The 24,563-nt window shown below is 40.3% G+C and overlaps 1 protein-coding gene and 6 non-coding genes across 8 annotated transcripts in view; 5 read left to right on the top strand and 2 right to left on the bottom strand.

The window, feature by feature from the left end:
• Positions 1-24,563, top strand: part of LOC128744415 (centaurin-gamma-1A) — a 260,009-nt gene that overhangs the window by 175,639 nt on the left and 59,807 nt on the right. The window contains exon 1 of one of the 2 annotated variants that reach the window (XM_053841417.1): positions 20,485-21,202. The exons of the other annotated variant lie outside the window; for it this stretch is intronic. Coding sequence (XP_053697392.1) covers positions 21,034-21,202 — 169 coding nt within the window. The 5' untranslated portion in view covers positions 20,485-21,033. Of the gene's footprint in view, positions 1-20,484; positions 21,203-24,563 lie in introns of those variants that run through there. 2 annotated transcript variants of the gene reach the window in all.
• On the bottom strand, positions 829-900 carry Trnam-cau (transfer RNA methionine (anticodon CAU)). The gene has a single exon. It is a non-coding gene; the product is annotated as a tRNA-Met (tRNA).
• On the top strand, positions 7,866-7,939 carry Trnan-guu (transfer RNA asparagine (anticodon GUU)). Its single transcript has one exon. It is a non-coding gene; the product is annotated as a tRNA-Asn (tRNA).
• Trnam-cau (transfer RNA methionine (anticodon CAU)) lies at positions 13,587-13,658 on the top strand. The gene has a single exon. It is a non-coding gene; the product is annotated as a tRNA-Met (tRNA).
• On the top strand, positions 16,167-16,238 carry Trnam-cau (transfer RNA methionine (anticodon CAU)). The gene has a single exon. It is a non-coding gene; the product is annotated as a tRNA-Met (tRNA).
• Trnal-caa (transfer RNA leucine (anticodon CAA)) lies at positions 17,568-17,691 on the bottom strand. The gene is made up of 2 exons: positions 17,654-17,691; positions 17,568-17,612 (listed from the first exon to the last, which is right to left on the bottom strand). It is a non-coding gene; the product is annotated as a tRNA-Leu (tRNA).
• Trnay-gua (transfer RNA tyrosine (anticodon GUA)) lies at positions 19,316-19,447 on the top strand. The gene is made up of 2 exons: positions 19,316-19,352; positions 19,412-19,447. It is a non-coding gene; the product is annotated as a tRNA-Tyr (tRNA).

Genomic DNA, 24,563 nt, shown 5'->3' with positions numbered 1-24,563 from the left:
TATAGGTATGTTTTAACTTATAGGTAATTAAAACCTACCGCGATAGTTATTTGGACTTGGAAGTATACCTAATTTAGCATACCTACTTTCATTTGTGTTTTGAGATTTGTACAGACTGTTTTACCTGATTTTCGCTGTAACTGGGAAGCGCTTGAAGCTTCTTTCGAGAATTTCAATTTACCTAGTTCTGTTAGCTAGAACTTGTTCTAAATGTATCAGTTTTTCCGTTGGGAGAAATCTCTAATTCCTGGAAGGTCCACTCTTCCGCTCTTTCCCTTTACTTTCTTCAACCGTTTCCTCCGTTAATTGTAAAAAACTACCATTATAAAAATTATTTGGATCACCTGTTTGTGGACCTTAAGGCGGCGTACGATTCAGTCAAACGAAATGAGCTATGGCATATACTGCTAAAACAAGGTTTTCCGACGCAACTAGTTCCGCTGTTTCGTGATGAGTCAAAATTTTACGTCAGAATAGCGGGTGAGATCTCACGGACTTAAACAAAGAGATGCACTTTTCAATGACCTGCTATTCAACATTGCTTTGGAAGGGGTGCACTACGAAGATCAAACTCACATGCTTCTTGCTTTGCGGATGACGTCGATATAGTCTGAATCAACCATAGAGCAGTGGAAGAGGTCTTTAGGGCTATTAAACGGACAGCCGCGAGATTGGGACTTACCATTAACAGTGCCTATTCATCTTCAACATATCTATTGCCTACAAAAGGCCAAGTTTATGTGTTTTCAATACATTCACAGTTTAACTTCGCATACTTTCCTGTAGTGTCAGTTTGGTTGTTTCAAATCAACATAAAAAATTACTCGTTAGCAGAACGTAGTTTCGATCTACGGACCTCTGGGTTATGGGCCCAGCACGCTTCCACTGCGCCACTCTGCTTGATACGTTAGCTGACTCGTTCAAGCATTTGTTACCTTTCCCGTGTAACATGAAGCTTCCAGAGCAGCCACCGATGTTATTGTTGTTTTTCATATTTCGACTTAAACTATAGATAGAAACAGGTAGTCGAATAATGTGAGAACATACCTTCCACCTTTTTTCTACAACAAACTTTCCTCAAAAATACTATTTATCAATTATCTACCCAGTTGCAAATGTTAAAGCCTTTTAAATAACAGTGTTTTTATCTGCTTTCGGGCGCTTACGTAATTACGCAAGAGTATCAATGGCAAATTATTTCGACACCTTTCGCGCGGTGAGTGTCTTAGATAACCAAAAGTCTGCTGCACAACCTCCATCGTAAAACCGCACGGATTTGCATGGAACAACAAGACAGGGAAGCAAAACAAAACAGTGCGAAAATCTACGTATAGTGAACTATACTACCACTGAAGCAGCGAACACAAACAGCTACGTAATTATTCGAGGAAAATAAATCAAACACTAAACTGCTGCGCACACTTCAACGGTTGGTCAATCTTTGAGGAAAAGTTATGTCAAACTAACCTACAAATTACCTTGCGAGTTGTAAAAGTTTAAATTCGATCTAGAAGCAATGTAGTTATTAGAGCGAGTTGATTGGTCTGAAAACACCGAGTTTTCACGAGGTAGTTTGTTTTAGCTAAAATAGTAAAATACTGAAAGCAGTCAGCAGTCGTAAAGTATAAAATTACTTTCTTGGTTACATTAGTAATTATCAATAAATCAGTCACATTTTAAAACAAATTTGTACTAACTTTGTTGTATTCAACTGGTGAAGTGATTCAATCCGGTATCTTTTTAGGTTAATACTTTTTGCATCAAAAATAAGCTAGTGTTGCTTGACCAACAATCACGTGCCAATAGGATCACGTCGATTGGAGTGGATTGTCAAAAACGGTTTGAATGTTCGCCGCCTTTAAGTAATACTTTCATTAGTGATAAATGATGAACGAACACTTTCGTTGTTCCCGTTTAATTTCCGGACAATGAAGAAGGACAACAATCAACAAAGTTTCTCGTAGATTGTGTCCTCTAACTGAAACGGCCAGCAATTACACTGCCGTTTCGGTGGCTGATTTCTCGCGACTGTCACGCACCGTCGAACGCGGCCCAAGTTGTAACCAATCCAATGTACGGCGGCGTCGTGCCCTTCTTCTGACTCTCGGGTGGGTCGATTTCGAAAACCAAAGCACTGTCCATAGTCACCTATCCATAAAGTAAACGATCTCCACCGTATTGACTGGTTGTAGGTCAGGTAGCGTAACTAATTGACAGTCTAGAAGTTGGCAGCGATTGTAATCGATGCTGCTGCTGATCATATTTTAATCAAGTGGCGTTCCAAACAAAAACAAAAAAAAAACGAAACGAACAAGTGTTTCGGCACACTTCTTCCATGACGCGTTCCCCCAGCAGTCCATAGCTGCGGAACCTTCTTATCGTAACCCGTTATCTTCCACTGATTTCGAGGAAATCATAAAACGTGCCGGGATTTTTGGCGATGGCGTCTTGTTTCGTGACTGCGTTACAAAATAAGCCACATTAACTAACGCTGAGCAATTGAAAAGTTGCCGGCGACCGGAAACGTGTTCTCTAAGTGCATAGGAACCAGAAAATATGGGAGGAAAACAGGCACAGGCTTTTATGGAAAAACGTTCCACTTCCTGGCCGACAAAAAAGCTTTCATGTTTGAAGCTTCAAATTCAATGCCTCTCGAGACGACGTCTCAAACAAGAAACGTAAAAAAGGCAGGGAACACACATGCAGCATAAATCAGCTCTGGCACTACTCGTAGATAACGAGCAGATTGATTTAGGAAGCTACCACATAATGAAACCCACTTCGCTTAATTATCTTGAGAAATGCAGAAAGTTGTGCGGTTTGATTTGCTAATGAATCCATCTGCGGGATGGAACATGGTTGAATTTATAATCATCCACAAGTTTAACTATCTGGCTTATGATTTTCCCAAACGAGAGCAACCCTGAAAATTGCAGAGCAGACTTCCGGTTTTAGATAAGTGTATATTTTTTCCTGCAGCATACAGTACAAACCGCGAACAGCGGCAACGGGTTACGATTTTCCTCTCTCAGCCAACAACACACGGGCAGACTTGCAGACAGTTTTTGCAAACTTATCTCGTCTATTTACAACCGCCTTCTTAATTATAAATGCTCACTTTTCACGCTACTAAGCATTATTAATGTACCTAGTCACCGGCACGAGAAATTGGATCGTTTCCTATCTATTCCCTGATAAGAAGTGCTGCACCTCTGGTGCAGGAGATTTTCTATGATTAAAGTTTAAAAAAAAGTTCAAAAAGTTCAAAACGCAAATCGTTGTTACATCGGAACCATAACATTCGTTCCCACACCAACGATGAAAAACCAAATCGGAAGAAAAGGGTTACCGTTCAGTCCCTTTCCCGGTTTGCACCGACAAATCATCCGTTTGACGTGCGAAACTGCCAAACTGTCTTGTAAATCCAGAAATTAATTTCACGCCAAGTTTACTGTCGCTTTAGTTGTTGAACTTCGATCCGATCCGAGAAGCAGATCGGAGGAAGATCTGTTCTAGTTTCCAAGTACCTACCTATATTACATACCCCTTCTTCGTCACAGCATCTTGGGATTTTATTTTTGCGGAATGCTAAAATTGATAAGCGTGTAATTTTATTGAGTTTCCTGAGTGACGTGTATATCGGAATTTATTTACTTGTTGCGTTCCGTCGTCAAACTTCAGCCAGTCGTCTTAATCGATAAAATGTGGGCCAATACGATTGATGCGTCCATAATTTAACGGTGCAACTATGTTCTCTATTGCCCGGTCGGATGAGTTGAAAAGTTAGATCGTTTGGTTTGTGCCCTCTCAGAGGGCTGCCATGCTCGACGCACCGCGGTCGAGGGTTTTATGCTTTTCCCAATTTGCAACGGTGGCGGTGACGGAAAGCGGAAACCTCTAGTCTCGCCGGTTCGCGTCGTAAAGTTGGCTGATTTATCGATGGAAAGGTGCAATTTTATGTTTGGGAATTCGCCGAGTTGCGTGCCCTGGCAGTAACTTTGTGGGAATTATGAGCAATGTAAAGTGCGGCGGAGTTTTCTTTTATGCGATATGCTGTAACCTAGTTTTACAGGAGCTGTGCCGGTTATGTTGGTTCAGAAGAAGATTGCATTCTTTGGCAATTTTATTCGTTTTTTCTTCAGCAAATGAAAAGGAAAATCTACGACCATCAAACCCGTTACTTTTCGCAAGAATGAAACAATCCATGAATGTTGTACGAGCACATCAATGTTGCAACTAACTATCATATGCTCTTGAACCTTTTGCTGTTAATTCAATTATGAAGTGTTTGGGGTTTACGATCCACTCGTAATACACATATTGCATAAGAAACAAAAAGTAAGAGCTGTAATGTCTTCTAAAGCAACCCGACTTGTGATTAAAGTAGGTACATAATAGGATTGGAACATTTTTAATTCCTTACTTTTTCTTACAAGTCAGTATATTATACCAGTTTTCTGTGAATATATGTAAAAGCCAACAATAATCAAAAGAACGCCAATGTTAGCTTACAGAGAACACAAGCTTTTCCTTCCAACTTTTGCTGCCGGTAAATCCATAGCATGACCGCTTCACAGCGACGAATTTTGACTGCCGTGCGCTAGAAAGGCATCCAATGGCATATAATAATATTGAATTTCGAGTTGACCTTCTTCGATTCGGCTGAAAATTTACATAGTTATTCACTATGATCACATGCCAAAAGCTCAAATCGTCGAATCGACCTTTTTCATATTTACCAAATATGTAATACTGCGTTCGATAGTAAAATAAAATAAAATAATAAAATAAAATAAAATAATAAAATAATAAAATAATAATAATTTTTGTATTCCAGTTGCCTCGAAGAACGGTCCAGTCCAGGCGTTCCAGAGTTATGGTGAAACATATATACATCCTCACATTACCCCGAACCCCAACCTTTGGTTCTCTCATTTGTCAAGGCACATTTACGCCAAGTTTCATTTCGTTTATAGTTCGATAGCGATAGCTTTTTTGTCTGCTATCTCCGATCTTACTAAGTCAGTTTTGTACAGCGAGTTAAAGTAACCAGAGGTAGTGTTCGCTGGAACTATCAAATTTTGATGGCGTTGTGCTCGAAGAAAAGTTTACTTCTGGTAAAGCGTTGCAGTTTGGTGGAGAACGGTCAAGCTATTCGGGAGTTATGGCGGAACATACAGATACACTCCCCCTTATTGTCAAACATCCTGTTTCCCTTATGTCGAGGAACAATTAAGCCAGGTTTGATAAAGAATCATTTATAGGCATTCCCATTTATACATCTCCTTTCTCATCGAACAGCTCTATAACGAAAAAAGTAATAAAGCTTTTTCCACTTATTTTTGCTTCCCTCTTTAGTGTCACCGTTATTCAGACCCCGTCTATTTTTGTCCCTCAGCCAGTTGTGCATAACTGCTATCGATTCAAATGCAAGAGAAAAGCAACATCTTTTACTTATTTGGACCTCTCTCACATGTTGGGGACTACCTCCCTGCCCTGTTTTGAACCCCCCTCCGGCCTTTTTTTGAGTAGAGTCGTTGCCGGCGTTTCTCGGCTATATTCATAAAGCTCTGCCGGTAGCGGCTTTGTTGGTCTTCAGCAACTCGATTGTCTTCTTGGAGATTAGGTGTTGGGACATGACTATCTCCCATTGGGCACTCCAGAATAATGAGAAATACGAAAAAACGCAGTGCAAAATCCGATATAAATAAGGTACCCCGGGGCAAGTGGAGCCCAAAAATTGCATGGGTTTATTCGACTGTGCAATATTACCTATGATTATTTTAAAATCCTTGCAACACAAAAACTGTTCAGTAATATCACTTCGAAGGTTTAATTACAAAAAAGTACTATCGATTTACATGAAATGAATTTATGGAGAATTTTCGAAATAATGACGATAGGTCCCAGTTACTTTATTTTCCGGGGCAAGTGGGACCTCCCTTAAAATATGATTAAAAAATAGAAAATAAGAGAAATTTGTTTTTCTTAATATTCAGCAACGTTAAAGCAAAATTGCAAAACTTTGATGGCGCGTTAATTTAAGCCACTAAATATTCCAATACATGCACGCTGAAATTTAATGCGCATATGCTGCCCAACTACGGAAACTGCTGAAAATTTGTCGCTGATACACCAAATTGATCACAATGATCTGACAGTAAAACTACCCTTTCTGCTCACGGCTATATATTTTTAAGTTGATAAAGTTTATAAATAATAAAGTTAACATATCAATGCACACTTAATTTGATAAATGTATTTCAAGGCATTTTTTCTCAGCCTTAAGCTTTCTTAAAACCACATTAAGAAATGCTGGTCTTAAAATGAAAATTGGCTGCGGGGCTCATGGCGAAGACGGCGTTTTTTTTTCAAATCCAATATTCATGTGAAAGCCATTTTCTTCTTCTTCTTCTTCTTAACTATGTCATTTGTTAGTTGTTTCATTGCAAGTTCAGGAAATATCAAGTCATATAGATCTCAAGGTTAGCTAAAAATCAACTTTTTTCAAACTAGCTACCCCCCCCCCCCTCCTCCCCTCACCGCTCTTCCCCCTCCATTCCAAAAAAAATTTCATTACTTTCCCCTACCGTCTCTCCATCAATTGTAGAACCACCATTTCAAAAATATCATTATTAATGCCTGACCGCATTTCATGCTCAAAGACTAAAAACACGAGTTTGGTCCATTTCCAAACAATCAAGTACAAAAGTTCCTATATTTGAAGAACTCGTATCAGTAGTGACCCCATCTTAACGAAAATTCCTCATTACTTTGCACAACATTGCAGCATTTTCCATATGTTTTCAACGAATACATGGGAATAAATTTTAAGATTTTGGAAAGATTGCTGTTTTTAATTAATGATTTAGCACAGTTGTAAAAAAACAGACATTCTGGGAAATTTAGGTGGTCAATTAAGCATTCCATCAAACCATTTTCAAGAAGTTAGAACAATGTTAAAAAACGATGAAAGTTATTTCCGATGAATCTTGAACACATTTACCCCTATGAAAAAAACCAAAAAAACACTTAAAATACTTAAAATAGTTTGGGAATTCCAAGAAATGTACCTTTAACAACCTTGTTCTGATGTTGGCAGTCGTTCGGAAGCCTGACTTCTGTTGAAAAATATTACACCTCAATCTCACCGGTTCAATATCCAGCACCAATTGATGTCTGCATTTCGAATAATTTGAGCGGCCGGCCATTACAACTAACTCACGACTGCAATAAAAATAACACAGCCCAGCCTCCAGCATAGCATCCCTTGATGTAGGTTAAAGTTTAAAGTTAACCGTTTACCTTATCTCTTTTCCACCGACCGGAAGCAACTGAAATTGTATCACCAAGAGAACCTAGCCCAAGGTTCCTAAGAAATAAATAGAAATAGTTCACAACTACGGAATGGAACACAATCTGTGCAAAGAAGTTTAGACAAACACTTTTGCTTTATTTATAGAAACAGCACACTCATTAGTAAAGAACGAAATCCCTGGGAGCTACAACAAAGTCACCACCCGGTGGAAATTGTGATGGAAATTTCTCTGTGCGAGAGCTAAGGCTTGCATAAGTCGTGCTGTTTATCTCGTCCTGCCCCCTGTCGATGCTGGCAGGTCCAAAGCGTACGCATTTCCCTGCTTGTGGAGCTTAATTGCGTCCGGTTGACGAAGGTGTCTGAATCGCTCATTAATTTCTCTAATGCGATAATTATTTTTGCTCCTGTCTGGTGGGTCTATTTTGCGATACAATTGCTACAGTCAGCAACCCCCAGCTTGCGTGGGTGAATGTGTTTTAGACTTTTTATAGACCATATAGACGAGTAGTAGCACAGTGCTCTCGATCGATGGCCCACATAATCAGCAGCCTTCGTGGCGCAATTGGTTAGCGCGTTCGGCTGTTAACCGAAAGGTTGGTGGTTCGAGTCCACCCGGGGGCGAGATACTTTTTTTGTGAAAGAAACTAACTACAACCTTCTTTTAGTGCTCCTCCACCTCACATTGATTATGTTGATACTACATTGAATTACTGTACGCTGATGCTGGTCACGCACTCCCGTCTCTCGCATCTCGCATCTCGCATTCATAAAGATTGAATGAAAAAACAGTGCTAATCACATGCTACACACCCCGTGTAATGAATTCGGTATATTCGGGGCGGTGTATCAATGAGGAACCAACTACCGCTGTACGTAAGACGCAAAATAATGACTGGTTTCATTACCGTACTGACTGACTTGTACGACGCCGAACAATCAACCATGCAGAAGTAGTCTTCGAAAATATGTTTCGGTGGGATGGAACTAGCGGTCTCATTGTTCCCCCGAACACAACACTGCCCTGCTCTGCTCTGCTGCATAGCCGATGTAGTCCACAATATTTACGACTTTGCGTGATCCCTTACGGTGGTGCCGGCGTGCATACGGGATTAGAAGAAAGTAAAAGTGTACTCGTCTTCGTTCCAATAAATCTCCAATAATGAGTCTCTCGACGATGATGATTGCGAAACTTATAATTAGTCAGTATTTGACGCACTGAATTGTGGTGTGGCACATCAATCGACGTTCAGTGAGGAACGGAACAGAGGGATCGAAGGCTGTATGTGGAGTTCCCAAACAATTGCATGCCTTTGTTCGATTGTTTTTTCTTGCTTTTCCCAATCGAACAGCAGCCTTTCTTCTCCATTCAACTACCATCGACCGGTTATATTGCTGTTGCTGGGAAGAACAAAAAACAAGATAAGAGCCAATATTACGGCTTTCCGGCAAACCCTCCAATTAGTCGCAGTTATCGAATAAATATAGCGTTTCATTTCTGCGATTCTAGCGCCTTGTCTTACCCTCCGCTCGGGGAATGCGGAATTTCGGCGTTACACTTTTCGAAACCACTTTTGCGTAATTTATTTACTGGTTCGACTGCTGGCGCTGGACCCGGCAAGACGCAAGGACTTGGCTTGTTTCGTCCTCTTTGTTATTTCGTCTTACCAGCCAACGTTCTTGTAGGTTGGTACTTATTATTGTTTATTTATAATTTATTGGACGATAAATAATAATCCTGCCGAAGACATGCCGAAAAGATGGGTCGAATAAGCTGTCTTCGATTCTACTCTAATGCTACACAGTCGTCATTGTTCATGGTGAATCCTCCTCGTGAAGAGGAGAAAAGGGCTTTCTTCTCGCCCGAACTGTTGGCTTGATTTGCGGATATCGATCTGCATTCGTGCGTAGCAACGTTAATTGTCACATTCAGAAATGTGGCCCAGAATGCGGCGCATACGTGAAAAATGCGACAAATTTCACGGCTCATATCTCAGGGAAACTCAGCGCTCATTTGCGATGGGGAAGAGAAGAAACCATCCACCGAAACTCGGTGTTCGACTACGAAAATTGTTTCATGATTCATCCCGGCAAATTTACATGCGTGCCCGTTTATCATTGTTCCGATTTTAACGCTGAAATTACGCGGAAAATCGATCCGGAAGCTGGGTGCAAAAGTGAAGTCATTGGTAGAAAATAGAAAGGTGAAATTCAGTGAGTGAATAATTAGGTGTCGGGGTTTTCCGTTCCGACAGCCGACTGGGGTGCCGGCTTGATGAATGATGTTTATATAATGATAATTTGATTAGACGTACTAGAATTTACTTGTCTAATTTGACTTTCTGCAATTCAACCTTGATGTGGTATCTTTCGCAATACATATTTTGTTTGTGTTACCTATTTGCGGATAGTTGAACAACATCAAATTGCAAACACTCCCAAACGGACAAAAAATATAATCTACTTGCTCAAAGTACGTGACCTATTTCATCACCAATAAGTTTTGTTTAATTTCGCATTTTATCACGTAAATGAATTTTATTCTACGCAAAGACTTGTGTAATTGTGTGAACAATCTGTTCTAAATATTTTCAAATATGCGATGAAAGTCGATGAAAAAAATATGTAGAAAAAAATAGAACAGCAAACTTAGATAAAAAATAAAATAAAGCAAATTTGAATTTACTATTGAACCTCGTTTTTCGCGATTAAATTCCACTATTAATTTTATTCACGACAGATACTTTCCAGTTCGAAAACAGACACTGATGAAGCCTGCAAGTTGTAGGCAAAATACGTATCTGTCGTGAATACAATTAAAAGTGGAATTTAATCGTAGAAAAAGTTGTCCTTTTCTTTAATTTCAATATTCCACGAAACGCTTCAAAAACTTCAGTTAATTAGGCACTTTGTTTGACGGAAATCAATGGTAACCCACAAGAAAGCATTTTTTGGCCAAGTAAAATCAGTGAAATTGTTTTTATAATTGTTATCTTACACGTTTGATATTGCAAAGATGATGAACTGAGTTGAGCCCAGTTTTTATGAATATTAAATGATATGAAAATTGTTTTCATTTTATTTTCCTTGTCTCCATTTTCATTTTTTTGACTTAACTACCTTTTTCCTTTTTATATATCCTTCTTCATTCTTCATCTTCTATATTTCATTTCTTATTCGTTTTATTACTCACTGCTCATTGAATTCATATAATGTTGCATTCAGTTTGCCGATCTCTGTCGTGTTTGAGGATGTTATCAACGGCAACGGTTTAGATTTTCATAGAACTGATTTTAATGGCTTAGCCACGGCAATTGCGCAGGTCGACTACCAATCTTTGTTACTGACTGCTGATATTGACACCGCTGTTGATCAAGTCATTCGCACTCTGAAAAGTTTAATCGCCGATTATGTCCCATATATCGACCCGCTCGTAAGCCTCCGTGGGGAAATGCACATCTCCGTCGATTGAAATGTGCAAGATCCTCTGCTCTGCGCGCATTTCAAAGATCACGCTGCTAAGTCACCAAGCGATTTTCGAGTGTACAACCGTTTTCTGTGTACTCTATGAATGCATGAATACCTTCGCAAAAATTCGAAGAAGTTCTGATCATTGGTCAACTCTAAGAAGAACGAAGACGGGGCCTGCCTGTTGATCTGTTTCTGGACGATCGTAGAGAGTAGAGTTGGTAGAGAACTTGGTAGTTTCCGTACCGTGTTGCAAGTGGCTGCACTGAGTTTTCCGATTCGTTCAGCAACATCTCTGGCGTACCACAGGGAAGCAACCTTGGACCCCTGCTCTTTTCTTACTAACTTTCCGTATATATACGGAACGGAATTATCTCCAGAGCCAATAAGCAGCTTGGATTTATTTTCAGTGCAGCATGATGCCGAATGCAGGATAAGAGTTTCAAAGGAAACGGTTAACACTTGATATACTAAAATCAATGTATTATGTGCTTTGCTAACTTTTCTTCTGTTTTCACCATTTAATGATTGAAATACAATCTTCCTTTATTGTACGTAATATTTACACTAAAATAGTGAAATGATATTTGGAAATCACATTTTGAGATTTTTTTGTATTATTAAATTCTTCTAAAAGATTTGACTTTGAATTTTGAAAACATGCATACATAAAAGAAAATTATAGATTGTTTGTTTCGATGGCTTGGAAATTTTGGGGACAAGAAAAATTATAAATTTGTTTTTAGTCCGCTTTTTATCAAAAATAGGTTTATGAATTCTTTCGTGGGAAACTATTTCGAACATTTTCCGATATTCCTCAATGAGATTCATTCCGACACAAATCGACGAGTGGGAATTCAACTGCGCTGCTGGTGGGTGGTTTTCTGGCTGAGGCTGCAAAGGAAAGCAAATTTCATCCTCTGCTACGTGACCGCATTTTATCTCCGATAATCCCTCGTGATCCAATTTGAAGGTGTTTCTCCGGAAAAGTTTTTTTTTTCTGCTGCAACCAATGATGGTTTTCACGTGCCGGCGTCATACTGCAGAGGAGCGCCCGCCGGCCGCCCGATGAAAACGGTGAAACGATTTACCGATGCTGGCGAGGATTTGTAATCTCTGCTCTCGACAGCACTAAGCGGGGATAAGCTTCGCTACGGGAATGGTTTTATTTTATAGTGTACATATATCGAAACAACTGCCCGTGTGGGTGGCGAAAAAAACCTAACACTGAGTCAACCCGGGTGAGGTGATGCAATTCGTGATGCATCTCGAAAGTTTCCAATGACGCTTCTTTAATTCCTAATGTCTTTAATTTAATTCTGAATCATAACGTTTTAAGTCAAAATTAACAGAGGATTGAATAAATTATTTCAGGTGGCGTCATCTAAGAATTGATTCAGAATATGCAGAAAAAAGTAAAACAAATGAGATTGTTTCCAGCTTGCATCCGTAAAATGTATACGACTGAAGCACAATGTGCGAAACTATTAATCGCTTTTTATCTTGAAGAAAACAACCAACCAATTAGGGACCGAGCCACTCCCAAGATTAATAGTTCTACGTGAAAAGCACAACACTTAAGCAGCCATTTAGATCCATCAGATCAGGCCAGAATTATTGTCGGAGTCCCCAGAAAGACTACTCGCCCCGTTGAATAGATGATCTGATTTTACGACCCATCTCGAAGATGCAACAAGCAACAAGTACATCACGCCAGAGGCGGTACCTCAACGTTGTTAAGACAAGCCCACATGGTCTGAACTCGAACAATCAAGTTTCCAATCATTTTCCAGGAGTGCTTGAAAGCACTCTTAACTTAAAGGTTGTTCCGCTGGAATTTAACTTTTGTTTCTTCGGTGCTTTAAAAAGTCGTAAAATTGTAGCCCTCGCTGCGTTCTACGCGCCGGGAGCGACGGGTGCGTGCGTACGACCGTCAGCTTGGGAACCCGATGCGTTAGTTGTGCCGCTGCTGTCGGGCTGAATAAGGCCAAAAAGTCATAAAAAAGCGTAATATCCGAACCCACAGGGCTAATTCGGGAAAAATAGAACATTTTATGACTTTCTTGAATGAGCCATTCTTTCGGAAGGTGCTCGAAACGTCGTTTAAAATCGTTTGTTGGGCCATTGATTAGGTCTCTTTAGAGGGATAATAATTACATGATTAAGGAATTGCAAAAAAACACATTAAAATTTTTTTCATCCGTAAGTGTTGAGTCAGTCGCACTGACCGGAGACAAGCTAGTACAATCACGAGCCAAACTGTTCGATCATCGCTTGTTGAATGACAGTGAATTAATTTCATTCAACGTCGTCACCGTTACGCTTGGTGATTCATTATTCATCTCGAAGAACGATCGAAATGCTAATTTTAATACTTTTCAGACGACCGGCTCCGAAAACGGTTATCAAACCGTTGTTGCCAGACATTGGCACACAATTGCGTCATATTCAGAGCAGCGAGTCGTAAAGCCCGAGTCGGAAACAAGCATGTGTCCCATTTATTTTGTTTCGAGGCAAGTGAACTCTAGCATTCTTTTTTTGCGAACGAACGAACACATGTTTTGTCTGCTGCTATCGGTTTGTTGCCATTTATCTATGCCTGTATATTTGGTCTTCTTTCTGCCATGGAGAGGTAGAGGACTGCTTGCCCTATAGATAGAGTGGTACTCAATGACGTGTTCAATCGAAACGATTGCTGCAGGTACGGTTACGAGCAACGACGGTAGAAGAGAAGAAGGGTCCTTCTCTGCGGTCGTTCAGTTCTGAAGAATGTGTTTCGATAACAATGCGGCTGGAGAATGTAAGCAGAGTGGCGCAGTGGAAGCGTGCTGGGCCCATAACCCAGAGGTCCGTAGATCGAAACTACGTTCTGCTATCGTGACTTTTTTTTGTGGCAGGCACATTCATCAAACTCACTTTGCGCTGTTGTTTATGAGAAATTTATAAGAGCAATACTGTTTCGGAGTAGAATAACAAGTTTTGATTTCCATTGAATGAATTAATTAATTGATAAGTAGTGGGCAAGAATAAGAGGCTTTTCCGTTGAATCAAAAAAAAAAAGAAAAATGCAAATAAATCGAAAACTATTGATTGTAGCGGAATGATGTCAAATAAAAAGTGTAGACATTCAATTAAACTACAGGAAATAAATACATTAGGGTAAGAATACCAATAGTGGCGTATTTAATGATATAATTTCAACATTTTGGTCAGAATACAGTGTTGTTAGAATGAATTTACATGCATTAGCACACGATATGATGTTCTCAATCTTTCTAAAAATGATCGTTGGAATCATTCAAAATACGAAATTTTTTAAAGAGAAAAACATTTTTCTAACATCATAAGTTTACCAATAGTGGCGGTACGGTTCCTATGGTGAAGGCATCGAGTACCCATAATGGAAATATTTCATTAAACATTTTATTACTGCACATTAAATGTGTGTTATTTGGAAGTATATTTGCATTTTCACTCATAAAGGACGTATTTTATTCAACTACCACCACTATTGGTACTACCTCCACTAAGGGTACATTTACTCTACTTCAAAAAATAAAAAAAAACCATTTCAGGTCTTTTTTCCGTATACCTACATTTTTGACATAGGACTATATCTCTCAGGAAGCTCAACTGGTCAAGGGGTAATTCCAAAAAAATGTTATCGTCACGAGCAAACGAAAAATTTTGAACGTTAATAGCTCTGCTTATTATGAATGGATCTTGATGGTTTGAATACCAATCGATTCGTAATAGATATAATAATCATGTGATTTTTATTACAATTTTCATTTTCAATCACTAAATAGTGAAAATCAATGAAAAGTCTCAAGGTCAAAGTTTTCCAAATATTTTTTTTCGTAATTACCTTACTTCACAGGCAGGGACGACAGTTTAGTGGTTTAGTGTGGTTTCCTTTTACAAAAAAAGTAACAAATCCCCACCCCCGTCCCAACAGGTGGAAGATATCTGTGCTAGGGAAGTGCAACAGAGTGCAAACCACTCCTTTTCTTCAACCTAAATCGTTTGAACATTTAACCTAGTCCAATTTGATGTCCTGCAAGTAAACAATTTGGTTAAAGTGTGAAACCACTCGTTTTCTTCAACCGATTTTATCTTCAAACATTGAAGCTAGTCCAATTTGATGTCCTGAAAGTGAAACTCCATAGAAAAGTGAGCGGTCATGCTCCCCTTTTGCCAGATTGCAACCATATACCGCAAGAATTTGTTCGAAACTGTTGTCTCGCACGGAAACAGGGCTGAAGGGATATTTGTGCATGTGACGGGAGTGCAGCAAATCTCAATAAGCGAGGAAAATCAGCGACTGTCTATCCGAGAATACTGAAGTTTTTGGAGCGTCTTAGTAGAACACGAAACCTAAAATTAAAAAAGAAGAAAACTTATCCAATTTAATTCTACTATGTGTATTTTATTCACGACAGATACGTATTTCGCCTACGACTTGCAGGCTTCCTCAGTGTCTGTCTCAGTTTTTAGTTCGAAAACAGTCACTGAGGAAGCCTGCAAGTCGTAGGCGAAATACGTATCTGTCGTGAATAAAATATACATAGTAGAATTAAATTGGATAAGTTTTCTTCTTTTTTAATTTTAGGTATCCGAGTATAGCTTTTGAGCGTCTCATTTGCTGTTTTGTGTCAGTCATATAACAATGTATAGATGTCAATGCCCTGGTTAAAACCCTAGTGGCGCCATTGACAGTGAAAAATCTGTATATAAATGTAAGCGAAGACTCAAACAAATTATGCTTTGCAGTCAAGACTAGAATTAGTAGCGTAATTACATATAGAGTTACATAATGTTAGAGGTACATTTTGGCATTTTGGTAATACATTCCGGTTACCTCCGATCAAGTGAAACACAGCAAAAAGTGTTTTTTCACCGAAGTTATAGAAAATTAAGTTTGGTATCTCAGATTCCCTCTTAACTAGACGCGATGCGACGAACGCGGGCTACTGCTAGTAAACAATTATTAGTTTAAAACTTATGAAAAAAGAAGAAGAATAGTCTAGTTAATTCAATTCAATTTTATTATGTTGCCCAAAAAAGATTTATAATTAGTTTATAGTTACAGTGGGATTTCTATTTTGGTTTGCTCCAACTTTGCCATGCCTCAATTTTGGCATGGATCGATTTTGACAACAAAAGTATTCGTTGTGTGTTGCCAACAAAATATTTCACTTTTAAAAAGTATGCTTAAACATCGTTCAGTTTTTGCATACATGTTCTAAATGACACAAAATGGGCATGAAAAATATGACAGGGTCATGCAATAACAGAGTAATTTCGCTAAACCTTCCTACTCTGAATCACGAAAAGGCTACCTGGAGAGGTAAAATTCGAGAAACCGTTCAAGCAGAGGTCAAGCAGAGTGGCGCAGTGGAAGCGTGCTGGGCCCATAACCCAGAGGTCCGTAGATCGAAACTACGTTCTGCTAATCGTGATTTTTTTGCTTATTCAAAAACAAACGATAGATTTTTGCCTAGGTTATATGAATTGATTTCATTTCTAAATCGAATCTTTGGCACTTCGAAATATAACCGCAAATAGGTGCACACGTTGAAGTTCTATTAAGTTGCGCAAGCATCATTTGCTTTTTTAGCTCATTTAAAATCTGAAAGTATTACAATTTAGTTATGGTTTGCTATGATAAAAATTAAAAAACTTTCTTGCGTTAGCAGATAGAGACATGCTTCCTTCGGCAAAGCTGTAGAAAACGTAAACAGTAACATTTTTACTGAAGAAATGAAACTTCTATTTCCATCGGATGCAGAGTTATAAAGTATTTTCTTTGAAAGCTCCTTAAAAACTTGATTTTATTGGATTATTTATTTCAGAGGCTTTCAGCCAACTTCTGGTTCACCTCTTTAGGTATTTAGTTATTAGTAATTCATACTTCTTTTGTAAATTGTATTTTATGAGAAATCTCTAGGACATTTCCTTGCAAAGTTATCGCACATTAAAACTTTATTTTTCCTTAACTTCACGAACCTATAGGGTAGAACGGGGCAATCGGAGACATGAAATCAGTGCTTTATCTTGACGCTCAGGTCAAATATTGCTAACTTGATAGGTGCGGCTTGACTTCATCCGTGCATATTAGAGCACACAAAGGAATTAGTTTTTTGGTATTTATCATAGTATTTGACTTTGACACTTTCAAATTATGGTGGTCATTCCTAGGAACAAATGGTCCAAAGTCACTAAAACGATAGCAAAAGATGCTAGAAAACTTCCACTTTTTGCTCTTTGCGATGGTTGCCTTTCGACCATGTATTCTTGTAAAATGCAACTTACACTGTATTATGCAACTGCAATTAATAAACGTTAAGTGTGAAGTACTAATTTTAAAGGAACTTCCAAAGAAAATGTTCTATAACGGTGCACTCGAAAGAGACAGAAATTTCATTTCTTCAGCAAAATTAGTTCTTTTTACATTTTCTACTGTTTGGTGGAAGAAATCATGCCCCTATCTGCTAACACTGAAGAATTATTGTTGTAATTTTTATCATAGTTTTCGACTTTTACAGAATGATTACATTCATACAAATTAGTGTTCCGAATATGCTATGTTGATAGAAGTAAAGCCAAATGTTTCACTTTTTGCCCTTTTGGACCACAGTGCGTCGGACAGATGCAAGCAAATGATTCGCTTATGTCGTACGACGTCGGGCAAACAATTCTAAGCAGGTTTTTAATTTACCTGCTACTAAACTACATGTGCGCCTGCTAGTGGAATAATACAACAACACTAAAAAAAATCTTTTGTCAGAAGTGGGATTCGAACCCACGCCCTCAGAGAGGACCAGAACGCTCGGGACTTGAACCCACACTTGGTGTGGTAAGATTGCTCTTGAGTCTGGCGCCTTAGACCGCTCGGCCATCCTGACATGTTGAAGTGGGGCAGTCCAGAACAGTGCTGATGTCGCACTGATTAGCACGGAACCCAAAACTCAGGTAGTGCACCGGTGCTGGGTGGGTGGGTGGTAGTGTGAAAACTGCCGGATTGATGTTTATTGCTAGTTCTAAGCCTGTTTGATGTCCGTCTAACTGATATTAGATTAGATATGCATAATACCGGGAAAGGGTTTTCGTACATTATTTGAATAAGGCTAATGGTCACTTTTTAATAAATTTAGTTAGTCGCTATGCAAAATGTAAATTGAAAATTTCTTAAGAAACGTACATTGCGCATCGCATTGCAATGATGATGAGTGATAAGATAGGAAGATTTGGATCTGGATGGGATTGTTCAAATTTATCGTATAAATTTGGGCCGAAGGATCTCAGAATTCCATGAACTGTTACACACTGAATAACATTTTTAAAAAACTCGAAAGGAAATTTTTTAATTTTCTTGAACATTGCTTATTTTAAAAATTTAAAACTCTTGAACCAAGCGTCGTAAAACAAAGGATGTATCATGAATATGCAATGAAAATTGTTCTAGTATTTTTGAACCTGGGGTACTATTGATTCGTCAGAATAATATACGAAGAATCTGACAATTGTTTTGAAATGGGAATAACTTGTAGATTCTATTTCCGTCGTCATTTAAAAATTAAATTCTGCAGGCAGTAGTCTAATGTAAGGGCCTAAAAACAAATGTAATAATAAGAATGTTTTTAAATTACAGTTTGACTGATTAACGTATAATCTATAGCGTATTATGGGATATCTGTCACCAGCTCGAAAAATTTTCCCTATTGCATAGTGTAATACATAAATATTCCCCAATTCAGCTTAATTTTTCAGAAGAGATGGCCCAATATTTGCCGTATCGAATCAAATCCACTACGGTGCGATGGTATACGGATGGTCTACCGATAAAAATTGGTAAAATACTAGTGGCCAACCATTGGTATGAAATATTCATATTGCATTCGAAGGAAGAAAAAGCACTAGATGTTCGATTCCGGGACAGCCTCTTCTCCTGTGCCAATGTTCTGCATCCACTGCAAACGGAAGTATCGTGTAAACAGCCCAAACAGATAGAGGAAAACACGATCGAACTGGCGGCGGTTATCCGCGAATGTTAGGTACCTACCTATCTGCACGTTCAATGAAAAATTATACAAGGAAATGCTGCAAACAATCTCGGAGATAGTGAACCGCCGAGCACGTCAGCCAGCATGACGAAGCATGTTGGTTGCATTTATACCGGCATATAAACATGAATAAGTTCCCGATTGAAGCTAGAGCTGCAGTAGGTATTATGCACATCGGTTTGCATTTTCTTTTACTTGTTCTTATTCCGCCGAAGCGAAGCTCAAAATCGTGTTTGAAGGCGATGATCCGTTTGATGAAAAAGAAAACGTGATCACACTCTTCGCCGCTAATCGATGAGCATAAATTTGCGAGTAACAATAGCGAAAAAACCGTTTCGATACTCATAAACCCGACGAAACTGTATGACACTACTGAGATCGAGCACGATCACGTTGTTGTTATCATGGTAGTAAAACGTTCGCCTACAAGTGTTATGACAGTCGATTGCCGCCCTAGTTCGCAAGACCTTCGATAGCTCAGTTGGTAGAGCGGTGGACTGTAGCTGAGAAACAATTCCCTTTCAAACGGTACCGTTTGAGAGGAATGGAACAAACAACAGTAATCCATAGGTCGCTGGTTCAAATCCGGCTCGAAGGATAGCGTTTTTTTGGTATCAAACTTCATTGTAATTCAAATAATTCAAAGATTGTGAAGAATAATTAATAGAGTTCCATCATTATTTTTCAATAAAATTCAATAAATGGTTAGTCTTTCCTCTTCGTTTTATAATCGAATCACAAAAAAGCTCGCAACATCAAAATGCAATTACCATATCGGGACTGGCCGGTGCCATATCCCTTCCCACGCGTTGTCTCACATTGTTTGCTGCCGTCGCCTGTTCTTCAGCCTTTGATCAGAGCTCACAATCTTTCGGTGCCAGAATTACCGCTGTTGCTGGACCTAAGTGTGGTCACCAGCCACCATCAGGCAGCAGAGCAGAGGTCTGTCGGGGTGTCGTGCGTGGGCAATCCTGATCTTTCTGAGCTTTCGTCGCCTTCGCCTCCACTCCAAGTGGACTCCCGTGGTCCCGGGCGGTGCAGTGAAAGAGAAGGACCGTAAAAACAAACGTAACGATCATAACAGCATTCTCTTCGGCGGGGTCTCTAAGCGCACACGATTCTATATCCTCAAACGATAAAACACGCTCTTCCTTCAATGGAACCAGTTTCTTTTATTGACCCTTGAATGCGGAGAAAGGGTTGCTGAACGAATGAAAGGTGCATCCAAGTCGAACCACCAACACAAAACAAAAAAAAAAGAAGTCATACACCGCAATGACGTCGATAACCGGCTGATGATCTCCCCTGGTGTGACCCGCGTCCTCTATTGAAGCAAAAAGAAGGGAAAGGATGTGTAGGAGGTTGTCTGTTAGGTTCTTAGCTCACATCACAACATTCTCATCGTAGTCACCCTGTGCTGTGACCGAAGCGCACACACACAGGGAGCCGAAATCATTCCTACGAGGAGGGGAAGTACGCATACCTGTAAAGTGAAACCCTTCGGCTAGCAATCGGCTCCGTATTTTCCTCCGTTTCTTTTCACACGCTGCTTCGCTCGGCACCCGAACGGCGCTACCGAGCAGGCCGAACTCGAAAGCTGCACGGTTCCGACCAGCGGTTCAGTGTGCAATTCGGTGCGCTATCAGTCAGTCGGTGGGTCGTTGCTATGGTAGCAAATTTGTACTGTAATTTGCACAGTACTCACTCGTGGGACAACGCGTTTTATCTCTTGTGAGACAAGTGAAGGTGGTGTGTTTTTAGTGCTGGTGCACTTGCAAAACAAAAAAAAAAAAGAATTAATGTGTTTTAAGCAAATTGAAGTCAAATTCAGTGACCGAATTTTTCTGCAAGGATAATGGAATTTTGAGTGCGAAAATTTAGCTGTGTCGTTCTTAAGCTTAGGAATAATGAAATTTCTGACGCTGTGCAGCTGTCACCATGGAAAGGATAATATGAAACGAAGTGAAATGTGAAGAATGAAAAAAATCATGCCAGAAATCCAATACCAAAGATAACGTGGCGGTGCAAGATTGAAGAACGACAGCAATCCAGCCGCAGGTCGCTCCCGTGGTATCTCGAGTTCTATAAATAAAGTGTAATCTAGATAAGGCAAACAGCGGATAAAATCCTACCTTCGAAACAAGAGTTCCCAGAACGAACACGCGAATACCACGCACAGAAAATATGACGATGCTGGCAGTGAAAAATTTCTTCCTCCCGGAGCGGAAAGCCCCACCGGAGACGGCCAAGTTCTCCCGCATGCCGGAAGCGTTTCTGCGCTCGATACGGCGCCGCTCGCTGCGGATCAAGCGACCGAAAACCGTGATTGTGGAGCGCGAGAAGCGGAAATCGGGTAATTATACGAGAGTCCATTAGAAACAATAAACATTCCAGTTCGGGGTATGCGATGTGTGTGCATTGGGATTGATTGTTTTCCTCCGTAGTTTTCAACCAGAAAACATACATGTTGGCGTCTCGGTTGGAAAAATTCTTTCCAATTTCCTTGACATTTTTGGTCATTGACGTTACGCTGCGCGTTTCAATGTCTTTGCCGATGATTCGTTAATCGGTGTGCGCGGTTTTGTTTTCTCATTTTTATTTATACACCAACCGGTGATTAATCGCCTAGAGTGGACCGGTCACAGACCAGACGTCATCGTCGCCACTTTGGGCCACTGACACCGTGCTGCAAGATGTCAAGCATGTGTGCATCATTTGTTTCGCGAAATTGGCACACGCATCAGCGTCGAATGACGTGTGTGATGCTTCTCGTCTGAGCTCATATGGTTCACAGCTGGTTGGCCTCTGCCTCTGGTGCTTCAACAAACGGAAATGGACGATTGGCTGACCTCACGCGGTAATCGGCCTAGATTGGTGCCCCGGGATTGACCGCTGCAAATCACGTTTTTCCCATGCACGGAAGATAAAAAAAATTTCCGATGGTCTTATCTAAATTGGTTTCGTCGGAGAAAGTCAGCGTCTACGATAATGCTTGACATCGTCTTTCTCGTCGTTAATTACCAGAAATAAAATGTAATTCTGGGTCAACTGGCAGTGCTTGGTGGAGTGTGGAGTCGTAACTATGCTACGTATGCTTTGCATGCGATGAAATGAACTTCTTTTATTAGCTCTTGTGATAACCGCTATCAGTGTGACTGTTCGCTGATAGCAGTTTATTGCCGGGTAGATCTTTACGACTATCCACGCAAATATTGTGACTGCGGTGATGATTGTATCGCAATTGTGCTGGAAGTACATACTTTATAAGACGAGAGTCCGAAATTACAAAATTACTCCGACTGTACAAAATTAGTTGATTTCTTCATGTGATGAAATTGCTTCATGCTTCAAGTTGAAACACAAGCTAAGATATATATCACTTACTGAAAGTAGAAAAGATTGCAACTGCAATTACGGCTATTAAAAGTAAATTAAAACATATCAGTCAAGTGAGTTAGGTTTCTTTATTTCAATTAAATTGAGACTACTTATTATAAGTGTTTATTAACAATGGAGAACGTTTGTTTATTATAATCTAGATGGCGAAAAATTGCGAAATGATGATTGATTGAACTGAGACCGCGTTCCGTGTATGTTGTCCCCCGGGGAATTCATTTGAGTCCACTTATTTTTCTTCTCGACCTTAATAATGTCAATTTCCCACTCAAGTGCTTTAAATTTTCATCATGTGGATTGATGTTTGATTGATATATTTACATTTCCCGTGCAGACTGCGCCATTGAATAAATTTCCCAAAACACTATCGAACACAATTTAAATTTACACCGGAAAATTTACTGCATAAGTAACAAAAAGTTCGCAGAAAACTTCAAACCAAAGGACGCCGCTTACGTAACCACCGCTGCAAAATCCCATGCAACTCAATCTTCTCACGCTAAAATTGGCAACTTTTCCAGTCTCAGTTTCGGTTTCCACACATTTTCAATACACCCAATCGAATGCATTGGTTGGGTGGAGGGTGTGCATAACCGACCAGACCACCTCCAACGGCGATCTCTTGGAAACGGTCCAATTTTTTTCCACCCGACAATCGTCACTCAACCGTGACTCGAATGTAGCGCAGCGCAATTTCCCAACGGCCGGCCTCGATCCTCGATCGATGATCGCCGGCCAAACTTCATTGCCATCGCCGTCGCAATCATTGACACATTCTTGACTGGCTCCTGCGAGGAAATCAAGGACGGACGAACCCTCTCGTCGCCCAGAATGGACAGCAGCAATCGGTTCATAATTTTTCTGCTTTCTGCCGAAAAATTTCACGCCTTTCCGAATGGACATCGCCGCTGCTGAAAAGTGAAATATATTCGGTGCAAACCAGCAGCTGCTGACAGTACCTACATCCATTGTGGCGGCGAAAGTATGAAACGGAGAGTAACAGATACGGACCATTTCTTCCAAGTCGACCGGTCAAGGTTAGTTACGTCGGGTGGAAAAGAAAAGAAATGAATTGCTCGGTTTTGCTCAAGGTGAACATCATAAAAGCTTCGCGTGCTATCGTCGGGAAATGCCGAAAGGGTGTCAGAGCAGATGATGTCATTGCGCAGGGCAACGAAAACCGCAGAAAAGTCATAGGAACCGCGGATGCGGCACGTAGCCCAGCATGTGCTACGCGATATCCGCTGTCGATCGCATCGAATGTGAAATTATGCTGCTGCGGTTTCGTTTGGCCCAACCGAGCCTTCCATTTTCGGAAAATCCATTGAACGAACAATTCAATTTGGAAGCATCGCTATTGTGTCGAACCGCAGCAACGCCGAAAGGCAAACCGTTGGCTATTGTTCTCTTTAGGAAACGACAGCCGAAATTCGGTGAATGTAGGCGGGTTCAGCTCTTTCAATTAACTCTTTCAGTATCCTTACAAATGGAAACAATCCATTGATTTCCTATTCCATATTCGAACGTTGCAGTTACAGTGCTTTGTCATTGCACTTGAAAAAGAAACTCTTCCACCCACCTAGAATCTCACGACTCTAAGAGCGAAAAAACATGACTCACGTGCAAATGCAAATTTAGAGAGTCACCGTTCAATGTTATCCCACGCTGGATGCACTCGAAATCGAACCAAACTTGAACTTTTTCCCTCGCTGGTCGTGCTCTTCCTGGCACAATCGATCGATCGATGCCGCGCGGTACAAAGTAACCTGTCCTATTACCGACTAAAAATACAATCGTTCAGCTTTTTCAGGCGAGTCCCGCAGGCCAGCAGGCGCGATTCTACTAATTCAATTAGGCATTCAACGAGTTTCAACCATTTCGCGACAACAGTTCTTTCCCCGCCCGGGCCGTACGGGAATGTAAGCCGATTTAGCTTGAAGCTGTTGCATTTCACCATCATCACATTGCATCGCATAGCATCGCCACGGCACGACTTCGGGACCGGTCGGAATTGGTAAACAACAAGCATTATTTTAGCAGTCTCAGTTTACTTCCGCTGTGCTAGCGCTGATGGACCGCGTTGTAAACAAGCTAATTTGAAACTGGTAAACAACTCGACCGACCGTCCGTCGTCAGTTGTTCGTTGTTGCATCTTTGAGTTTATGGTTTCAGCGTGGAATTTCGCGCGCGCAATCAAAGCGCAGGTGGATTAATCATTCGCCACTATTTGGTCCTGCGGACCATGCAGTGCATTCTGCAGCAGCATCCTCGTCATTCAGCACCAATGATGTCGTACATCTCATCTGCTGGACGTCAGG

The sequence above is a fragment of the Sabethes cyaneus genome, chromosome 3 (assembly GCF_943734655.1).
Source record: "Sabethes cyaneus chromosome 3, idSabCyanKW18_F2, whole genome shotgun sequence".
In the NCBI taxonomy this organism is placed as follows: Eukaryota; Metazoa; Arthropoda; class Insecta; order Diptera; family Culicidae; genus Sabethes; species Sabethes cyaneus.
Note: the sequence above shows the minus strand (reverse complement) of the source record. Positions and strands in the feature narration are given on the sequence as shown.